At 49.5% G+C, this 18,596-nt stretch overlaps 1 protein-coding gene across 2 annotated transcripts in view; it reads left to right on the plus strand.

Moving 5' to 3' along the window:
- aass (aminoadipate-semialdehyde synthase) overlaps positions 1-18,596 on the plus strand; it is a 147,802-nt gene that overhangs the window by 84,381 nt on the left and 44,825 nt on the right. For both annotated transcript variants that reach the window (XM_086008794.1, XM_086008793.1), the window contains exon 15: positions 17,467-17,588. In XM_086008794.1, the coding sequence (XP_085864920.1) occupies positions 17,467-17,588 (122 nt within the window). The remainder of the gene's footprint in view (positions 1-17,466; positions 17,589-18,596) is intronic.

The following is an 18,596-nucleotide window of genomic DNA, read 5'->3' on the forward strand; positions in this document are numbered from 1 at the left end:
AGGGAGAGGGGAGCGGGCATGGCCAGATGGAGGAGGGCCAAAAGACGTCGCCACAGCAGACCTTACGCTGGCAGGGTTATCCGACAGCAGTTTTCCTACATGAACATGCCGGAGGAGCAGTGTGTCAGAAGGCTGCGATTTAGAAAGGAGGTGGTGACTGAGCTGTGCCAACTGCTTCAGCCAGATCTGCAGCCTCAGATAAGGTGCAGGACATCTCTGTCGGCAGCTGAGAAGATGGCTGCTGGCCTGGACTTCTATGCGAGCGGCTCTTCTCAGGCTGCGCATCAGAGGCTGATCAGAAGTAGCTTCTAGGCCCCTCTCATGGAATGCTTGCTGCCATTCCAAGAACAGGATTGGAACCGGTCTGAAACTCCCAAGCCTGTGAAGGGCAAGATGCATGTAAATAGCAGGCATGGCCATTGTAAATGAAGAAAGTGTTTCATTACACAAAATGTGGTTCCTTCAAACATGAGAAAGCTATGGCAACAGAAAGCAAAACGAATACACTGACACATAACTGCCTCACACCCGGGAGACTGTCCAAAACATAAATCACATTCCGACCATCTTCCTTGGCCTTGATTCCACTGCGCCAACCAAAGCATCCAATGCCCCATCAGTGAGGCGTTCCGCCCTCTGCCTCACCCTTTCCATGTCTTGCTAAGCTGGTGCACCACAGGTAGGCTCCCACTGCTTTGAAGGCCTACAAGGCAGTGAGTGTGTCTGGTGATGCCAATTGACCAGCCCCTTTAAGAGCTGGCCGGCGCCACTGTGTCTCAGGGAAAGTGATTATTGACAGCACCCTCGCTGCGCCCCGCCGCCGCGAAATTGGGTTGCGCCGCCGGGTTAGCGCCTTAAGAGTAGCGTGCAGCGCCTGATTTAGCGCCGCAATCATCTTTAGGGGCGCTGCAACCCAATATCGCACTAGGTGGCGCTAAATTGCGCCTGGCGCGAAACTTTGCGCATTGCCAGGACTAGCGCCCCAAATGCGGCTATACCGAATTTCTAGGCCATAGAGTCATAACGGCACAGAAGGAGGCCATTCGGCCCATCAAGTCCATGCCGGCTTTCTGTAGAGCATTCCAGTCAGTCCCATTCCCCCGCTTTATCCCTGTAGCCCTGCAAGTTTATTTCCCTCAAGTGCCTATCCAGTCTCCCCTTGAAAACATTGAGTGTCTCCGCTTCCACCACTTCCGTCGGCAGCGAATTCCAGGTCATCACCACTCGTTGCGTCATCACAATTCTGGTAAATCTCCTCACATCCCCCCCTGTATCTCTTGCCCAAAACCTTAAATCTGTGTCCCCTAGTCCTTGTACCATCAACTAGTGGGAACAGCCTTTCCCTGTCTAGCCTATCCAAACCCGTCATAACCTTGTACACCTCTATCAAATAGCCTCTCAGCCTCCTTTGCTCTACTGAAAACAAATCCAGCTTCTCCAACCTGTCCTTGTAGCTAAGATCCCCCATTCTTGGAACCATTCTGATAAATCTTCTCTGCACCCTCTCAAGTGCCTTCACATCTTTCCTAAAGTGTGGTGACCAGAACTGGACGCAATACTCCAGTTATGGCCTAACCAGCGCTTTATAAAGGTTCAGCATAACTTCTCTACTTTTGTACTCAGTACCTATATTTATGAAGCCCAAGATCACATATGCTTTGTTAACCACTCTCTCAATATGTCCTGCCACCTTCAGGGACCTATGCACATTAACTCCCAGGTCCCTCTGTCCCTGCACACTCTTTAAAACTGTGCCATTAAGTGTACATTGCCTCTCCCTGTTCCTTCTGCCAAAATGCATCCCCTCACACTTCTCTGTATTAAATTCCATCTGCCACTTGTCTGCCCATTCTGCTTCCCTTTCTATGTCCTGTTGCAGGTGATTGGTATCATCATCACTGTTTGTCACACCCCCAAGTTTGGTGTCATCGGCAAATTTAGAAATTCTACTCTGTATTCCAATATCCAGGTCATTTATATATCAAAAAAAGCAGTGGCCCCAACACTGAACCTTGGGGAACACCACTGTCTACCATCCTCCAGTCTGAAAAATAGCCATTTACCACAACTCACTGTTTTCTGTCCTTAAGCCAATTCCTTATCCAAGCTGCCACTGACCCACCTATTCCATGAGCCTCCATTTTGTTAACCAGCCGTCTATGTGGTACTTTGTCAAAAACCTTCCAAAAATCCATGTAGACAACATCCATTGCATTCCCTTCATCAATCCTCTCTGTTACTTCATCAAAAAATTCAATTAGATTAGTCAAACACGATCTTACTTTTACAAACCCGTGTTGGCTCTCTTTAATTAACTTAAACCTTTCCAAATGCCTGTTAATCTTTTCCTTGATTATTGTTTCTAAAACTTTACCCACCACTGATGTTAAACTGACTGGCTGCAGTTACTAAGATTGTCCTTACACCCTTTCTTGAACAATGGTGTCACATTTGCCACTTTCCAATCCTCAGGCACATCCTCCGCATCTAGGGAAGATTGGAAAATTATGGCAAGCCCTTCCGTTATCTCCTCCCCCAATTCCCTTAGCAATCTGGGATGCAAGCCATCTGGACCAGGTGACTTGTCCACTCTAAGCATACCCAGCCTTTCTAGTACATCCTGTCTTATCAATTTTCACCCCTTCCATTGCTTCTATCTTTTCCACTTCTACCGATATTTTGTCAGCATCCACCTCCTTAGTAAACACCGCTGATGTGCCTCAATAATCCCGAGACTCGATGTTAGCGGAACAAAACAAGGCTTTTATTAACTTAGAAGATAACACGCAGTGGAGAGAGGTATCTTCCATCTGGAGCTCTGCAGTACTGGATATGAGGCCAGACTGAGCTGGCTTACATAGAGGCCAGGTATGGGCGGAGCCCTACACACAACACATTCCATACATTCCAATATACAATACAATGGTGAGGAGAAACCTGAAACCAACCACAGTCACAGGCAATACAATGGTGAGGGGAAACCTGAAACCAACCACAGTCACAGGCAGTGATGAATGGAATATTTCATCACATTCACCCCTTCTATAGATTTAGTCTGTTCGGGGGTTTGGTAGTCCTCTGCGACCGACGTGGCTGTTGTGGTGTCGGCTGGGTGTCCCCGGTGGCCTCCTGGGTCTCTGCCGGGGGTGCCGCCAGGGTTGTTGAAGGGGTAGTTGGTGGGGGTGCCGTTGGTCGATGTTCTTCCGGGGGTGATGAAAGAGTAGTGGGTGGGTAAGAGTTGCTGTGGTCGTTGTTGCTGCTATTGCCGTGGTTGTTGTCGCTACCGGCTGGGGCGACGTCTTTTATTGACACGGTGTCCTCCCTTCCGTCGGCGTGCCGGACATACGCGTATTGGGGGTTGGCGTGGAGTCGGTGCACTGGCTCCACGAGAGGGTCCGTCTTATGGCCCCTCACATGCCTTCGCACGAATACCGGACCTGGGGTGGAGAGCCATGACGGCATGGATACGCCTGAGGTGGATTTCCGGGGAAAGTTAAACATTCGTTCATGAGGCGTGGCATTAGTGGCAGTACACAATAGCGACCGTATCGAATGGAGCACATCTGAGAGGACTTCCTGCCAGCGGGAGATAGGGAGGCCCTTGGTCCTTAGAGCTAGAGTGACTGCTTTCCATACTGTCCCGTTCTCTCGCTCCACTTGACCGTTACCCCGGGGGTTGTAGCTGGTGGTACGGCTCGTGGCGATACCCCTGGACAGCATGTACTGGCGTAGCTCTTCACTCATGAAGGACGCCCCCCTATCCGTGTGGATGTAGCTCGGCATACTGAACAGGCAGAACAGGCTGTTGAGGCATTTAATGACCGTGGCGCTGGTCATGTCTGGGCAGGGGAAGGCGAATGGGAACCGGGAGTATTCGTCCACAATGTTCAGGAAGTAAACATTGCGGTCGACGGACGGGAGGGGGCCCTTGAAATCTAAGCTGAGCCGCTCAAAGGGCCGTGTAGCTTTGATTAAGTGGGCTCTATCTGGGTGGTAGAACCGAGGCTTGCACTCAGCGCAAGTGCGGCAGTTCCTGGTCAGAGACTGAACTTCCTCAATCGAGTAGGGTAAGTTGCGGGACTTTATGAAGTGGAACAGCCGCGTGACCCCTGGGTGGCAGAGGTCGTTGTGGAGGGTCTGTAGCCGATCCCCGGTGGCGCTGGCACACATCCCTCGTGAGAGGGCATCTGGGGATTCGTTAAGGGCCCCTGGCCGGTAAATGATGTCATACTCGAAGGTGGAGAGCTCGATCCGCCACCTAAGAATCTTATCATTTTTGATCTTCCCCCTCTGTTTATTATTGAACATAAACGCTACCGACCGCTGGTCAGTAAGTAGGGTGAAGCGTTTGCCGGCTAGGTAGTGGCGCCAGTGGCGCACTGCCTCCACGATGGCTTGGGCCTCCTTTTCCACGGAGGAGTGTCTGATCTCGGGCCCTTGGAGGGTCCTCGAGAAGAAAGCTACGGGCCGCCCCGCCTGGTTGAGGGTGGCCGCCAAGGCAAAGTCAGACGCATCACTTTCCACTTGAAATGGAGTGTTCTCGTCCACTGCCTGTAGCGTGGCCCGCTCAATATCCTGCTTAATGCTTTTGAAGGCGGCGTGGGCCTCAGCAGAGAGCGGAAAAGAGGATGCTTTCAAGAGGGGGCGGGCTTTGTCGGAGTAGTTGGGGACCCATTGGGAATAATAAGAAAATAACCCCAGGCACCTTTTCAGGGCTTTGGGAGTGTTGGGCAGGGGCAGCTCCCGTAGGGGGCGCAATCGGTCGGGGTCTGGTCCGATTTCCCCATTCTCCACCACGCTGCCTAGTATGCAGAGGCGCGTGGTGTTGAAAACGCACTTGTCCTCGTTGTAGGTGAGGTTGAGTTTTTGTGCGGTTTTCAGGAACCTCTCGAGGTTCGAGTCGTGATCCTGCTGGTTGTGACCGCAGATGGTGACGTTGTCGAGGTAGGGGAAGGTTGCCTGCAAGTGGTGGTCATCGACCATGCGATCCATCTCCCTCTGGAAGACCGAGACCCCATTCGTCACCCCAAAGGGGACTCTGAGGAATTGGTAGAGGCGTCCGTTCGCCTCGAAGGCGGTGTACGGGCGGTCCTCTGGTCTGATAGGGAGCTGGTGGTACGCTGACTTGAGGTCGATGGTGGAGAACACCCGGTATTGGGCGATTTGGTTCACCATTTCTGATATGCGGGGTAGCGGGTAGGCGTCTAGTTGGGTGTACCTGTTGATCGTTTGGCTATAGTCGATCACCATCCGTTTCTTCTCGCTACCCCTTACCACCACCACTTGGGCGCGCCACGGGCTATTGCTGCATTCAATAATGCGCTCTTTCAGGAGCCTGTCTACCTCGGTCGCGATAAACCGCCTGTCCTCCCAGCTGTACCTCCTGCTTTTGGTCGCTATTGGCCGGCAGTTAGGGGTAAGGTTCGCGAATAGCAAAGGCGGCTTTACCTTCAGGGTAGCCAGGCCGCACACTGTGAGGGGCGGCTGGGACCCACCGTACTTGAGCGTGATGCTTTGGTGGTTGCACTGGAAATCCAGGCCCAAGATCACGCTCGCGCATAGATTCTTCATGATTAATACTTTAAAATTATCGTATACAGTCCCGTTAACGGACAATTGTACCGTGCAGTAACCCAGAATGGTCGATGTCTGGGTTTTATCAGCCATAGAGATGGTACCCCGAGTAGGGACCACCTTTAGGGAGAGTTGTTGTGCCAGTTCAGGGTGGATAAAACTCTCCGTGCTTCCGCTGTCAATTAAACATTTAACCCGGCACCCGTTTACCTCGATGTCCACCATTGATTTGGATAGCGGGTGGGGCCTGGTCTGGTCCACTGTGACCGATGCCACTGTAGGGCCCTGATCGAGACAAGATGGCGTCCACGCTGTCTGCTCACAAGATGGCGGACCCCACGAGGTCGGGCAAGATGGCGTCCAAGATGGCCGCTCCCACGGTGCACACGCGGCGGTGGCGGGTTTTGGTTTTCCGGCGGGGTTCCCTCTGCACACCTTCCCGAAGTGCCCCTTCTTACCGCACTTAAAGCAGGTGGTGCCTTTCGCCGGGCACAGGTTTCTGGTGTGCTTTGGCTGCCCGCAGAAGTAGCAGTTGGGTCCCCGACGCGTCGCGGCTGTCGTAGGGCTTCTGGGGGGAGAGCGGGGCCCCGATGGTGTCGGGCTGCCGGGCGGGGAAGATGCCTTCCAAGATGGCGGCGCCCTTGGTGCACATGTGGCGGCGTGGACGGCGCGGGCTGAAGAGTAGGCGTCCGAGTTTCCCTGGGCCACATCCAGGGATCGCGCGGTGTCCGCAGCCTGTTTCAGGTCCAATCCCGTTTTTTCCAGCAGTCTTTGCCGGATGTAAGTGGAGCTGAGGCCTGTGATAAAGGCATCGCGAACAAGCTCGTCGGTGTACACTGCGGCTTTTACATCTCGGCACTTGCAGTCTTTGCCAAGCATTTTCAGGGTGCCTAGGAACTCCTCCACCGATTCCCCAGGTCGCTGTGCGCGAGTGGCGAGCAGATGCCTAGCATACACCTCATTCGTAGGCTGCTGGTAATGCGCCTTTAAGATGTCGCAGGCGGCCAGGTACGTGTCGGCGTCTTGGATGAGGGGGTAAACCCGGTGGCTTACCCAATTCCGCAGAATTCCGAGTTTCATACTCGCAGCGTCCGTAGCGTCTTTGACGGCTGCGGAATTGTCCAGGAAGAATTCCATACACATAAACCAGTGTCCGAAGCGTGCTGATGCGTCCGGAGCATGCTGATCCAAATCCAAACGTTCGGGTTTCAGGAGTTGATCCATTGTGTTGAAAAATAAGTTAATAAAATTGATGTGCCTCAATAATCCCGAGACTCGATGTTAGCGGAACAAAACAAGGCTTTTATTAACTTAGAAGATAACACGCAGTGGAGAGAGGTATCTTCCATCTGGAGCTCTGCAGTACTGGATATGAGGCCAGACTGAGCTGGCTTACATAGAGGCCAGGTATGGGCGGAGCCCTACACACAACACATTCCATACATTCCAATATACAAAAGAATGGTGAGGAGAAACCTGAAACCAACCACAGTCACAGGCAGTGATGAATGGAATATTTCATCACAACCGCTACAAAGTACTCATTGAGTATTCTCGCCTTGCCCTGTGCCTCTAAGCATATATCACCATCTTTGTCCCTAATAGGCCCCACTCCTATTAATACCCGCTTACTGTTTGCATGCTGGTAGAAGATTTTTGGGTTCCCTTTTATGTTAACCGCCATTCTACTCTCATATTCTCTCTTTGCCAAACTTATTTTTATCTTCACATCCCCTCTCAACTTATTGTATTTGGTCTGGTTCTCCCATGAAGAATTCAGCTGACATGCATCATACGCCCTCTTTTTTTTGTTTCATCATCTTCTCTATCTCCCTCATCATCCAAGGAGCCCTTGCTTTGGTTCCCTTACCCTTCCCTCTTGTTGGAATGTACCTAGCCTGTACTTGGTACATCTCCTCCTTAAAGATCACCCATTGTTCCATTACTGTTTTTCCTGTCAGTCTTTGATTCCATTTTACCCTGGCTAGATCCTTTCGCATCCCATTGAAGTTAGCCCTATTCCAGTTTAGAAGTTCCACTCTAGATTGTTCCTTGCTCCTCTCCATTGCTAATCTAAATCTTATGATACGATGATCACTCGTACCCAAGTGTTCTCCCACAGACACTCGGTCGACCTGGCCCACCTCATTCCCCAGCACCAGATCCAGCAATGCCTCCTTCCTAGTTGGGCCAAGAACATATTGGTCAAGGAAATTCTCCCGAGCACATTTCAGAAATTCCTCCACCTCCTTTCCCTTTACCCTAGCATTATTCCAATCGCTATTTGGGTAATTAAAGTCCCCCAATATCACCACTCTATAGCTCTTGCATATCTCTGCGATTTCCCTACAGATTTGCTCCTCTACCTCCCTCTCACTATTTGGAGGCTTATAGAATACCCCCAATAGTGTGATCATACCCTTTTTGCTCCTCAACTCTAACCAAATGGATTCTGTCCTTGTCCCCTCAAGAACATCCTCCCTTTCCAACACTACAATGTCTTCCTTAATCAGCACTGCCACCCCACCTCCCTTTTTTCCTTCCGTATCTTTTCTGAACACCTTGTACACTTGAATATTAAGTGCCCAGTCCTCGCCATTTTTAAACCATATTGCCACACAGCTAATTGTGCTTGTAGCTCATCAACCTTATTCATCACACTCTGTGCGTTTACGTATATGCATTCTAAACCCATTTTTGAATTTTTCATCGTCTTTCTTAGACTACTATCTAATATGGTACTACTACCTTCTCTAGTACTATCCAACACACTCACTCTTTTATGCACCTTATTCCTCTTTTCTACTCCTATATGCTGGTGCCCATCCCCCTGCCAAGCTAGTTTAAACCCTCCCCAACAGCACTAACAAATCTCCCCGTGAGAATATTGGTCCCGGCTCTGTCGAAGTGTAACCCGTCTGGCTTGTCCAGGTCCCACCTTCCCTAGAAATGGTCCCAATGCCTCAGGAATCCCTCCAGCCACATATTCATCTGTTCTATCCTCCTATTGCTGTACTTACTAGTACGTGGCACCGGGAGTAATCTGGAGATTACTACCTTTTGAGGTCCTACTTTTTAATCTCTCTCCTAGCTCCCTAGACTCTGCCTGCAGGACTTCAACCCTCTTTCTGCCTATGTCGTTGGTACCGATATGGACAACGACCTCTGGCTGTTCACCCTCCCACCTCAGAGTGTCCTGCAGCCGCTCAGTGACATCCTTGATCCTGGCACCAGGGAGGCAACATACCATCCTGGAGTCACGTCTATGGCCACAGAAACGCCTGTCTGCTCCCCTAACTATCGAATCCCCTACCACTATTGCTCTTTCACTATTTTTACTCCCCTGCCCCCCCTCCCACCCCTGTGCAGCTGAGCCACCCGTGGTGCTGTGGACTTGACTCTGGCTGCACTCCTCAGAGGAACCATCGCTGTCACCAGTACTCAGAACAGAATACTGGTTGGAGAGCGCGAAGCACTCCGGGGACTCCTGAACTACCTGCCTGGTGGTCCTCTTCTGTCTGGCGGTCACCCATTCCCTCTCAGCCTGCATACTCTTAAGCTGCGGGGTGACCACCTCTAGAAACGAGCTATCCACCTAACTCTCTGCCTCGGAGCTCGAGTTGCTGTAGCTGGCGACACTTCCCGCACATGTGGTCGTCCAGGCTACGCGAAGCGTCCAGGACTTCGCACATGGCACAGGATGTGCACTCCACGGGAGTTCACTTATTTTCTTTCTCCCCTCTCTGCCACTTTTGTTCAGTGGTTTCCATTGGAACAAGTAGTTTTATATTGTCACTGAGGAAATGTTGAAAGTCGGATGGGATTTTGATCATAATGAGGGGTGGGGTAAATGCAGGTTGTAATTTTCAGTATAAACATACTTAACCTATTCTGTGCAACATTTGTCCCACAGTAAGTTTGACAATCTACTTGTTACACTGCAAACCCATATTTGGTCAGATACCCGAGCAGGGGTTCAGCTTAAATTCTGCTCATTCGAAAATCCTCCGAGTGTGAAATTTATTCACGCTACAATCATTTGGTTTTCCGATATTCAGTAATACTGTAGGAATGTCTAGTTTCTATCCAAAGACTGAGGTCCACTCAGGTGCTCAAACAAAACAAAGTTTAATGGAAACTAACAGGTTTAAACAAGTAACTACAGGAGAACATCGAGTGTAAGTCTGCTCAGTTCGGAGGCTCCACGAGGACTGCTCGGGCGGTCCCGTGGTTGACGTCATGATATTCTTCCCGCCAGTGGGGGATCACGTGATGAACGGCGTGATGTCATCGCGTTTACCCGTGCTGTTAAAGTAATCACGCTCTGTACAAGTAAACAGTATAAATAAAGATACAGGCTCAGGCTGTAGCTAACATGTTGTTAAAGGGAATTATATACAAACGATCTGAGTCCTTTAGTGGCTCTGCCACAATACTTTATTTTGTAATCTTTCTTCATCTAACGATGCTTGTATTGCATGTTATCTGTTCTAAGAATGGGAACCGTGCGGTCCGTTTAAAACCTCACAGATTAAATATGATATCAAATATTTGCACGTTGAGGGTCTGCAGTATAAAGCAAATTCAAAATGTGAGACACATTGACTTCAGGGGAACATGTTACTTGCGGCAGATTTGATCCTGCCTGTTTTACGTCCCCGCCAAAGATGAATTTCGCCCCCAGCGATTCTTCACAAAGGCTGAAAGGACAATATAGCTAAACACTATCCTGGACAGCTGCAGGCAATTTGGCTCACACCACTAATTTGGAGGCGGCTCACTAACAGAACAGCTTCACTGCATAGTTTGTGTCGCTGTGAGGTAGTCTCTGGCCCACAATGTGCAGTTTAACTGCAGCCAGATTATGATCAGTTTAGCATTTTGAAGTTTGACACCATTTTCTCCTTCATTGCTGGAGCTTGCTTGTCATATGGAAATGAGGCTGAAAATGGTTTGCCACCTGCCTGCTTTGGGCTTAAGTTGAAATTCCCCTCTCCATATATATTTTAATAAGTTTTTAAAAGCACAAATGGGGGGTGCTACTTGGCTCAGAAAATACTGCTCGTTGATTCTCGTAGACATTAGTTCTCCTTTTAAGTGAAGAAATGGGGCAAGATGTGCTTTCAGCACTCTGTGACACTGTCAGGGCCTGAATAAACTCCTCTGGAATGTGGTTTGGCAGCTCTGGCATCTCAGCTTGTTATCACTGGAATGTGAGTGAGATTCCTCAAGTCCACAACCACAACCCCATCAACATCAGATACATAGATTTGGTCAAAGTCTTTGGTTTAGTGTGATGTACATCTGTATTGTCTAAACACAAGAGAGAATAATACATTTCATCATAATGGGCCGGATATTCCGATCCCTACGGGTGTGTACACACTGTGTAGGCACCCGTAGGGACATCGGAAATGCTGGTTACAGGCATGCACTGAAAACTGGCATTTCCGATCTGTCAAGAATGCTCTTAACAGATCGGATGCCTGCCCTGGAGAAGGGACTCTGCGGGCAGATAGTTCCACTTTCTGGAGAACCTCCACCCGCAGAAAACCCTTAGAATTGTTACGCCAGGTAAAAGCAGATGTAAGGCCTCCTTTTAAGTTGAAAAAAGTAAAAAAAAAAATATTTCACTCATCATTTAAAAATACCTTTTTAAAAAAAGTTTATTTTTAGCCCTGTAAAAAACTTAATTTAATTTTTTGAAAAAAATAATTTGTTTAAAATATTTAATTTATTGTAATTTCAGCTGATTTTAAAAATGTGATTTAAAAAAAAAAAAATTAATTTAATGTTTTACTCTGTTTTTGGGGTGATCTCTATTCATATATTTGACAGGTCTTTCTGTCAAGTGTATGAAGGGAGATTCCCTTCTTTGATTGGCTCCCCATGGCGCACGTGATCCAAGGACGCTTGCGAACCGCATGTGCCTCTGGGATACGTGGGCCCTGCACATTTCGAGTTGGAGAGGCCCAGGATCGGAAGTGGAGGCACCTCGGGAGCCCTCAGGTAAGTTCACAGATTTTTCCAAATCAGAGGCCTCCGTACGTAGGAAGCCTCCGATCGGAAAATACGACCCAATACTAGAAAAGCGAAACAAGAGTAGAAAATGCGAGAAAAAAAAAACTGAAATAAGAATAAAAAATACTGGGAATGCAGAGCCTTTACCTCTGGCGCATTTGCCGGTGCAGCAGTGACCCAACCGCCAGAGGCGGGCGATCTAATTCAAATCATTAACAGCTAGTTGTCAGACCCTTAGATGCATCACACAGGTCACCGATGCCCTCTTTGACATGTCAGACAATTATATCGACTTTGCCACTGATTAAGCCAGTGTCACTGAGCGGGTGTTTGGCTTTGCCACTCTGGCTGGCTTCCCGCGGATGCAGGGCGTCATTGACTTCACACATGTGGCCTACAGGGCACCCCATCATCACCCAGGAGTATTTGTCAACCACAAGGGCTTCCATTCCCTTAATGTGCAGCTGGTCTGCAACCATAGGAAGATCATCATGTATGGGTGCGCCAAATTCCCTGGCAGCTGCCATGACTCTTTTGTCCTTCGCCGGTCCACCCTCCCTCAGCTCTTCGCTCCTCCAAACAGACTTTCTGGCTGTCTGCTTGGAAACGAGGGCTATCCACTGAAGACTTGACTCATGACACCCTTGAGGAGGCTAAATACTGAGGCCCAGGAGAGATAATGAAAGCCACATTTCCACCAGATGTGTCATAGAAAGAAAGAAAGACTTGCATTTATATAGCGCCTTTCACGACCACCGGACGTCTCAAAGCACTTTACAGCCAATGAAGTACTAATTGAAGTGGAGTCACTATTGTAATGTGGGAAACGCGGCAGCCAATTTAGAAACATAGAAACATAGAAGATAGGAGCAGGAGTAGGCCATTCGGCCCTTCGAGCCTGCTCCACCATTCAATGAGATCATGGCTGATCATCCAAATTCAGTACCCTGTCCCTGCCTTCTCCCCATATCCCTTGATCCCTTTAGCCTTAAGAAATATATCCAACTCTTTCTTGAATATATTTAATGAACTGGCCTCCACCGCCCTCTGTGGCAGAGAATTCCACAGGTTTACCACTCTCTGGGTGAAGAAATTCCTCCTCATTTCAGTCCTAAATGGCTTACCCCTTATCCTTAGACTATGCCCCTGGTTCTGGACTCCCCAGCCATCAGAAACATCCTTCCTGCATCTAGTCTGTCCAGGCCTGACAGAATTTTATAGGTTTCGATGAGATCCCCTCTCAATCTTCTAAACTCCAGTGAGTATAAGCCCAATCGACACAATCTCTCCTCATACGTCATTCCTGCCATCCCAGGTATCAGCCTGGTGAATCTTCGCTGCACTCCTCCATGGCAAGAACGTCCTTCCTCAGATAAGGCGACCAAAACTGCACACAATACTCAAGGTGCGGTCTCACCAAGGCCCTGTACAACTGTAGCAAGACATCCTTGTTCCTGTACTCGAACCCTCTTGCTACGAAGGCCAACATACCATTTGCCTTCTTAACCGCCTGCTGCACCTGCATGCTTACCTTCAGCGACTGTGAACAGCTGGGGTCCTAGGACTGATCCTTGCGATACCCCACTAGTCACTGCCTGCCACTCGGAAAACGACCCGTTTATTCCAACTCTTTGCTTTCTGTCCGCCAACCAGTTCTCTATCCAAGTCAATACCTTGCCCCCAATCCCATGTGCCTTAATTTTGCACGCTAATCTCTTATGTGGGTCCTTATCGAAAGCCTTCTGAAAGTCCAAATACACCACATCCACTGGTTTGCACACAGCAAGGTCCCACAAACAGCAATGTGATAATGACTAGATAATCTGTTTTGCTGATGTTGATTGAGGGAGAAATATTGGCCAGGACACCAGGGATAACTCCCCTGCAGACAATAGGCATGCTGAAAATGCGCTTCAGATGCCTTGACAGATCTGGAGGAGCCCTTCAGTATGCACCAGCCAGGGTCTCCAGAATCGGCGTGGTCTCCTGTGCCCTGTACAACATAGCACAGCAGCGAGGATTCGCGCTGCATGAGGAGCAAGGCACTGAGCGCACAGCCTCTTCAGAGGAGGAGCAGGAGGAGCATCAGCTGGAAGACGAGGAGGAGCTGGAGGAACCTGCAGCCCAGATCCCACCAGCACCCGAGCACATTGCTGCCCGGGAGGCCAGGGATGACCTCATCATGGCCAGATTTACTTGACTTTACGCAGTACACCCATATGGCTGCCACCTGCTACGCCAGGTTGGCACCACCCCATGGCAACACCATAAAGGATCCCTACAAGGTCCAAGCCATTCCTTTCACACTGACCACCATTGCTGGAGGGACCGTTATGTCTCGCCATTCACTGCAACTCACTAAACCACTTCCAACGGTGCACACAAATATGTCCAAGACTGGAAAGTGGTGAAAATAAAGATTTTTATGGTTGACAATACATTAGCGGAAACTTGACATTAACATTGAATAAAACACCCAAGTGGCTGCCCTTGTGAATCTACTTGTGTGTTGTCTTTCTCTTCCGCGTGCTTCTACGAGATGCTACCCCTGTGGCTTCAGCAGAGGTAGAGGCAACCTGCTCACTTCCCTGCTGTGACTGCTTAAACACACTTGGCAGATTTTGGAGCCTGTGATGGCCCTGCCAAAGTCTGCTTCTCCTGCGACTGTGCAGGGGCAGACTCGGCCATAGTGATCCGAGAAGCCACCTGGGGCTCTGACTGAGGGATTGGCAATGGGGGAGAAGTGTAAGTGCTTTGAGAGGAGCCCCCACTTCCATGTCCCCTATCACCATCATCTCTCTCATGGGCCACCCGCACTTCCCTGCTAGCAAGGAGCTGGAGAGCACCTTGCTGCACATCAGTGGGGCCATGAGGACCCACGTCTATGCTGACCTCCCTCCTAGACAGGAGGTCTATGAGCCTCTGCCATCTATTCTCCATAGATACCATGGGGGAGAAATTCGGTGGAGCCACAAACGGGGCGCCCAGCTCGTCTGGGTGCCGGAATTACCGCTGCGATCGGAGCAGTTGCGACCGCCAGAAATTCATCTTGGGCGCCCCAAGAGGGACACGGGGCGCTGCTCGAGGCACTCCGCATCCCTCTTAGGCGCTGAAACTGAATATCGCAGCGCAATGTGCCGCAGCGCCACACGCTGCGGCACGGCACGCTGCGGTACTGCAGGCCTTCTTCCCATTCTTAAGGGGGAGGGGCCTGCTGCAGCGCGATCTCCGATCGCAAGTACTGGCAAAAGAGCCCGGCACCGAGGAGAATTGCCGGGCTCTCGGAAAACAGCCGGCACTGCCGCGGGGGGAGATCAGGAGGGCGGGGACGGAGGTGCTGGCAGGCGGCCGCCGAAAAAGACGGCCGCCCCGCACCTCCACCTTAATTTGCGCCACTCCCGCCACAGGTAGGCCCCGTGAACCGGGCGCGATTTGCAAACGGCGCTACAGAGGCGGGCGCTACCAAATATCGCGATCGGGGCGGTAGCGGGGCGCTGCGCACACCAATGACTTCATCGGTGGCGGCGCAGCGCAACAGGCTAACGCCGCCATTAGCGCCCCGCTAAATATCGCGGGAGGCGTGGCCAGTGGTGCTAAAGCCACTGAGTGCCCTCTTTAGGCGCTAACTGGTGGCGCAGCCCACCGAATTTCTAGGCCCATGTGCTCCTGTGAGTGGCGCATTAGCTGCTCCACGCAGGTGGCCATCCTATCCATGGAAGAGCCTACAGACGCCATCGCCTGAGACACGTCTCATGTTGGAGATGGACACCACCATTCTCTGACCAGTTGCAGACATCATGGTCGCAAAACCTGTCACAGCCTCCTGCATTTCTTCCTGCACCTCTAGGATTGTCCTCTTTCTGGATGGCCCCCGAGGCTCAGCGCCTGCATGCAGCTGAGCAGAGCTGGGAGCGTCCTGCGCCCTCCAGCGAGGAGTCTCCACTGGTGTCCCTGTCTGCACCATCTGCTCTTGCTCACTTGTGAGTTGTGACACACCAGGTGACAACACTATCTCGCATGGCACCCGCGAGGCTGGAGGCTCCTCTGAGGAGTCATCTTCCTTTTCCTTCTGGACAGTGTGGGGGTCTCTTGATGGATCTGTGGGAGAGTAAAGAGATGAGTTAGATATGTCATATGAAGAATGGGTACAGATACCATTATGCACATGTTGACCATTCAGTGGCTGATGACATCAGTGCCCATATAAGTGACTGATGTATGCCATGTAGCTGTATGATCTGTAATTCTGTCACCAGGTTGCTGAGATGTCTCCCTCTCTCTGTCACCCACCTCCAGCTGCTCTGCCACTCCCGATACTCCCAACGCAGCCTCCTCTGCTGTTGTGAGGGTGGCAAATGATGGAGGCCCACCTCCAGTTCTCTCCCTCTCCCTCTTATTGTGCACTCTCTTCTCCTGCAAGGAGGGAGAGAAGAGAAGGTTGAGCGAGAGTAATGGAACGAGTGTAAGGAATTCATGGGTTACATCTTTAGAGGGAGACTATGATGGAGTGGGGTGGCAATGCCAAGTGGCCTCCTTGTTTGTTATTTGGTATGATTAAGATGAGGGTGAGTGTGAGGAGTGGCTCGTGAGATGGGGATGTGATAATGTAGATAGAGAGAGGGATGGGTGGACGTGCAAGATAATGTTGGTGTGAGTAATGATGTGCAGGAGTAGAGTTGGGAAGGCAGAGTGATGGGGATATGATGAGAGGCACAGCAGGATGAGGTTAAGTGTGGCTTTGCACTCACCTTTCCTGATGTAATAAGATAATTGAAACGTTTTCGGCATCGCACCCAGGTCCTCCTCATAACATCCCTGCTGTTCATCTACTCTGCAATTTGGAGCCAGGCTCTTTTTGTCTCCTGTGGAGGTCCCTTCTGCCCATCCGAAGGGAAGAGGACCTCCCTATGTGCTCTCACTCCCTCCACAAAGATATGGAGGGAATCATTGGAGAACCTGGGTGCAGCCCTCTGTCTCTGTGCAGCTATCCCTCCAACTGCTTGGAGCGATCAAAACCTCCAGTGCACACTCCTAGATAAACCTTCAAATGCAATGTGGCCATGGCTCCTTTAAATATCCCGGCTGAAAACACGTCATCCATGACGTCATCAGACCCACACCATTTAATAGGGCCGGGTAATGCGCAGGACAGGCTTAGTAGGCCCCATTAACGCAAAGTTGATTTCTGCAGTGGGATGGAAGCAACAACGGGGTCACGACCCGCCATGGCGACCACCCGCACCTGACCCGCCCAGGTAAAGAAAATTCCGGCCGCAGACTTGATAGAAAGATAGGAAAGCTTTCAATAAATCCTGTGCCACCCTGGCCAAATGTTACCATTCAACTAATCGACACGAGGCATAATGCTTGCTGGTAGTGGTAATGTAATTGCTGACTGTCCTCGCTAACCAGATTCAAGATTCCTTGCACAGTGATGATGGTCTATCTCTTGATTCCACCTTTAACGTCTTGTGTGAACTGCAGGAGACTTGCTTCTTCCGGAAGGAGGTTTCTTGATCTTTTAGCTCTATGGTTATTGAATGCATAGTACTGTCTTAGTGTAAATTCATTGTACCAACTTAAATAGCGCATGGTTCACTGATAGGATAATGAATTGCTTAACAGCCACTTTGGAAACTGTAAACTTTTAACAGTGAAACGTAAACTGCAATATGCCTATATAATCTTATTCATTTTGTTTGGTGCTGCATTGTTTCAATTAACTTTCTGAATCAAAATTTGAATGAATACAATTTTAAAGTTCATTAAATTGATCTATTTGCATACAATATTTTTTTTTGTTGCCTGATTATCAGAATTGTGTCATTTGGCAGACTGCAGTTCATCTAAAATATCTACCGGTGTTTTTAGGGAATCTGCTCAAATTAGGAGCATGAGTGCAAAAGGCCGAGTGTTGTTGCTTGGAGCTGGTTATGTTTCGGAGCCTGTCTTGGAATATTTCACCAGGGACACGGACATCGAGGTGACTGTCGGTAAGTAACCATTTCTACCTTAAATGGTGAATATTAAAATAGGCCCCTACTCTTGATCAGGGTTGCTTTCCTGGGGTTTTGTTTAAGCCGTCACATTGGTCTGATGACCACGCGCAGCGATCATTGACAATAGGTTTAAGAACACTCCGTTTGGTTGGCGTTTCTAGTAAGCTTGTAAACACATCCAAACAAAGGAAGTGTTTGTTACGCTGTTTACGGAGTAGCGCCTACCATTTCTGATTGGTCCAAAACAAAAATTAATGGTGCAGGCAAAGGGAAAACTGAAACAGCAATTGAAAATTCTGGAAATACACAGCAAGTCAGTCATTACCTGAAAGAAAAGAAACAGGTTATGGTTTTGTGTGAGATTCTTTAACTGTACTGCACTTAGCCGCTCTGTTGAACGATGCCACCCGATATGTTAATCTACCTTGTCTCTTTTGCATGCTACCTATATCCTGTATTTTTGATTTTAAATGAAGAAGTGCAGAATAAAATTGTTCCTATCAATCTACAAAAGACAATCCAGGGGCAAAACAAGGCAGTCCTGGATCTCTGGAGTACAATCTGATTGGGCAGATCCAAGAATGTTTGAGCTGCTAAATGGTTCATTTAAACCTGGTATGATCACATTGAAACTGCTTAAAAAAACACGAGAACTGAGTCTTCAGAAAAGGGGGTTCCTTGTGGGACTAGTTTGGTTTGGTTTGGTTTTTACTCCTAAGAGGAAGTAAGGAAACATGTCACTAAAGAGGTCAGGATCTCATTCTGGAACACTCCTCTGTGCTATTAGCGCAAGGATTTAGCACATTGTTGAATACTTGTAGATGCTTTCTCTCTTTCCCCCCCCCCCCCCCCCATCTCCAACCTGTACCCAACAACAAAAAATAATTGCATTTATACAGTGCCTTTCACAACCTCAGGATGTCCCAAAGCACTTTACAGCCAATTAAGTACTTTTGAAGTGTAGGAAATGCGGCAGTCAATTTGCGCAGAGCAAGCTCCCAC

Source organism: Somniosus microcephalus, chromosome 16 (genome assembly GCF_052327205.1).
Source record: "Somniosus microcephalus isolate GS21.2 chromosome 16, FLI_Smic_1.0, whole genome shotgun sequence".
Taxonomy (NCBI): domain Eukaryota; kingdom Metazoa; phylum Chordata; class Chondrichthyes; order Squaliformes; family Somniosidae; genus Somniosus; species Somniosus microcephalus.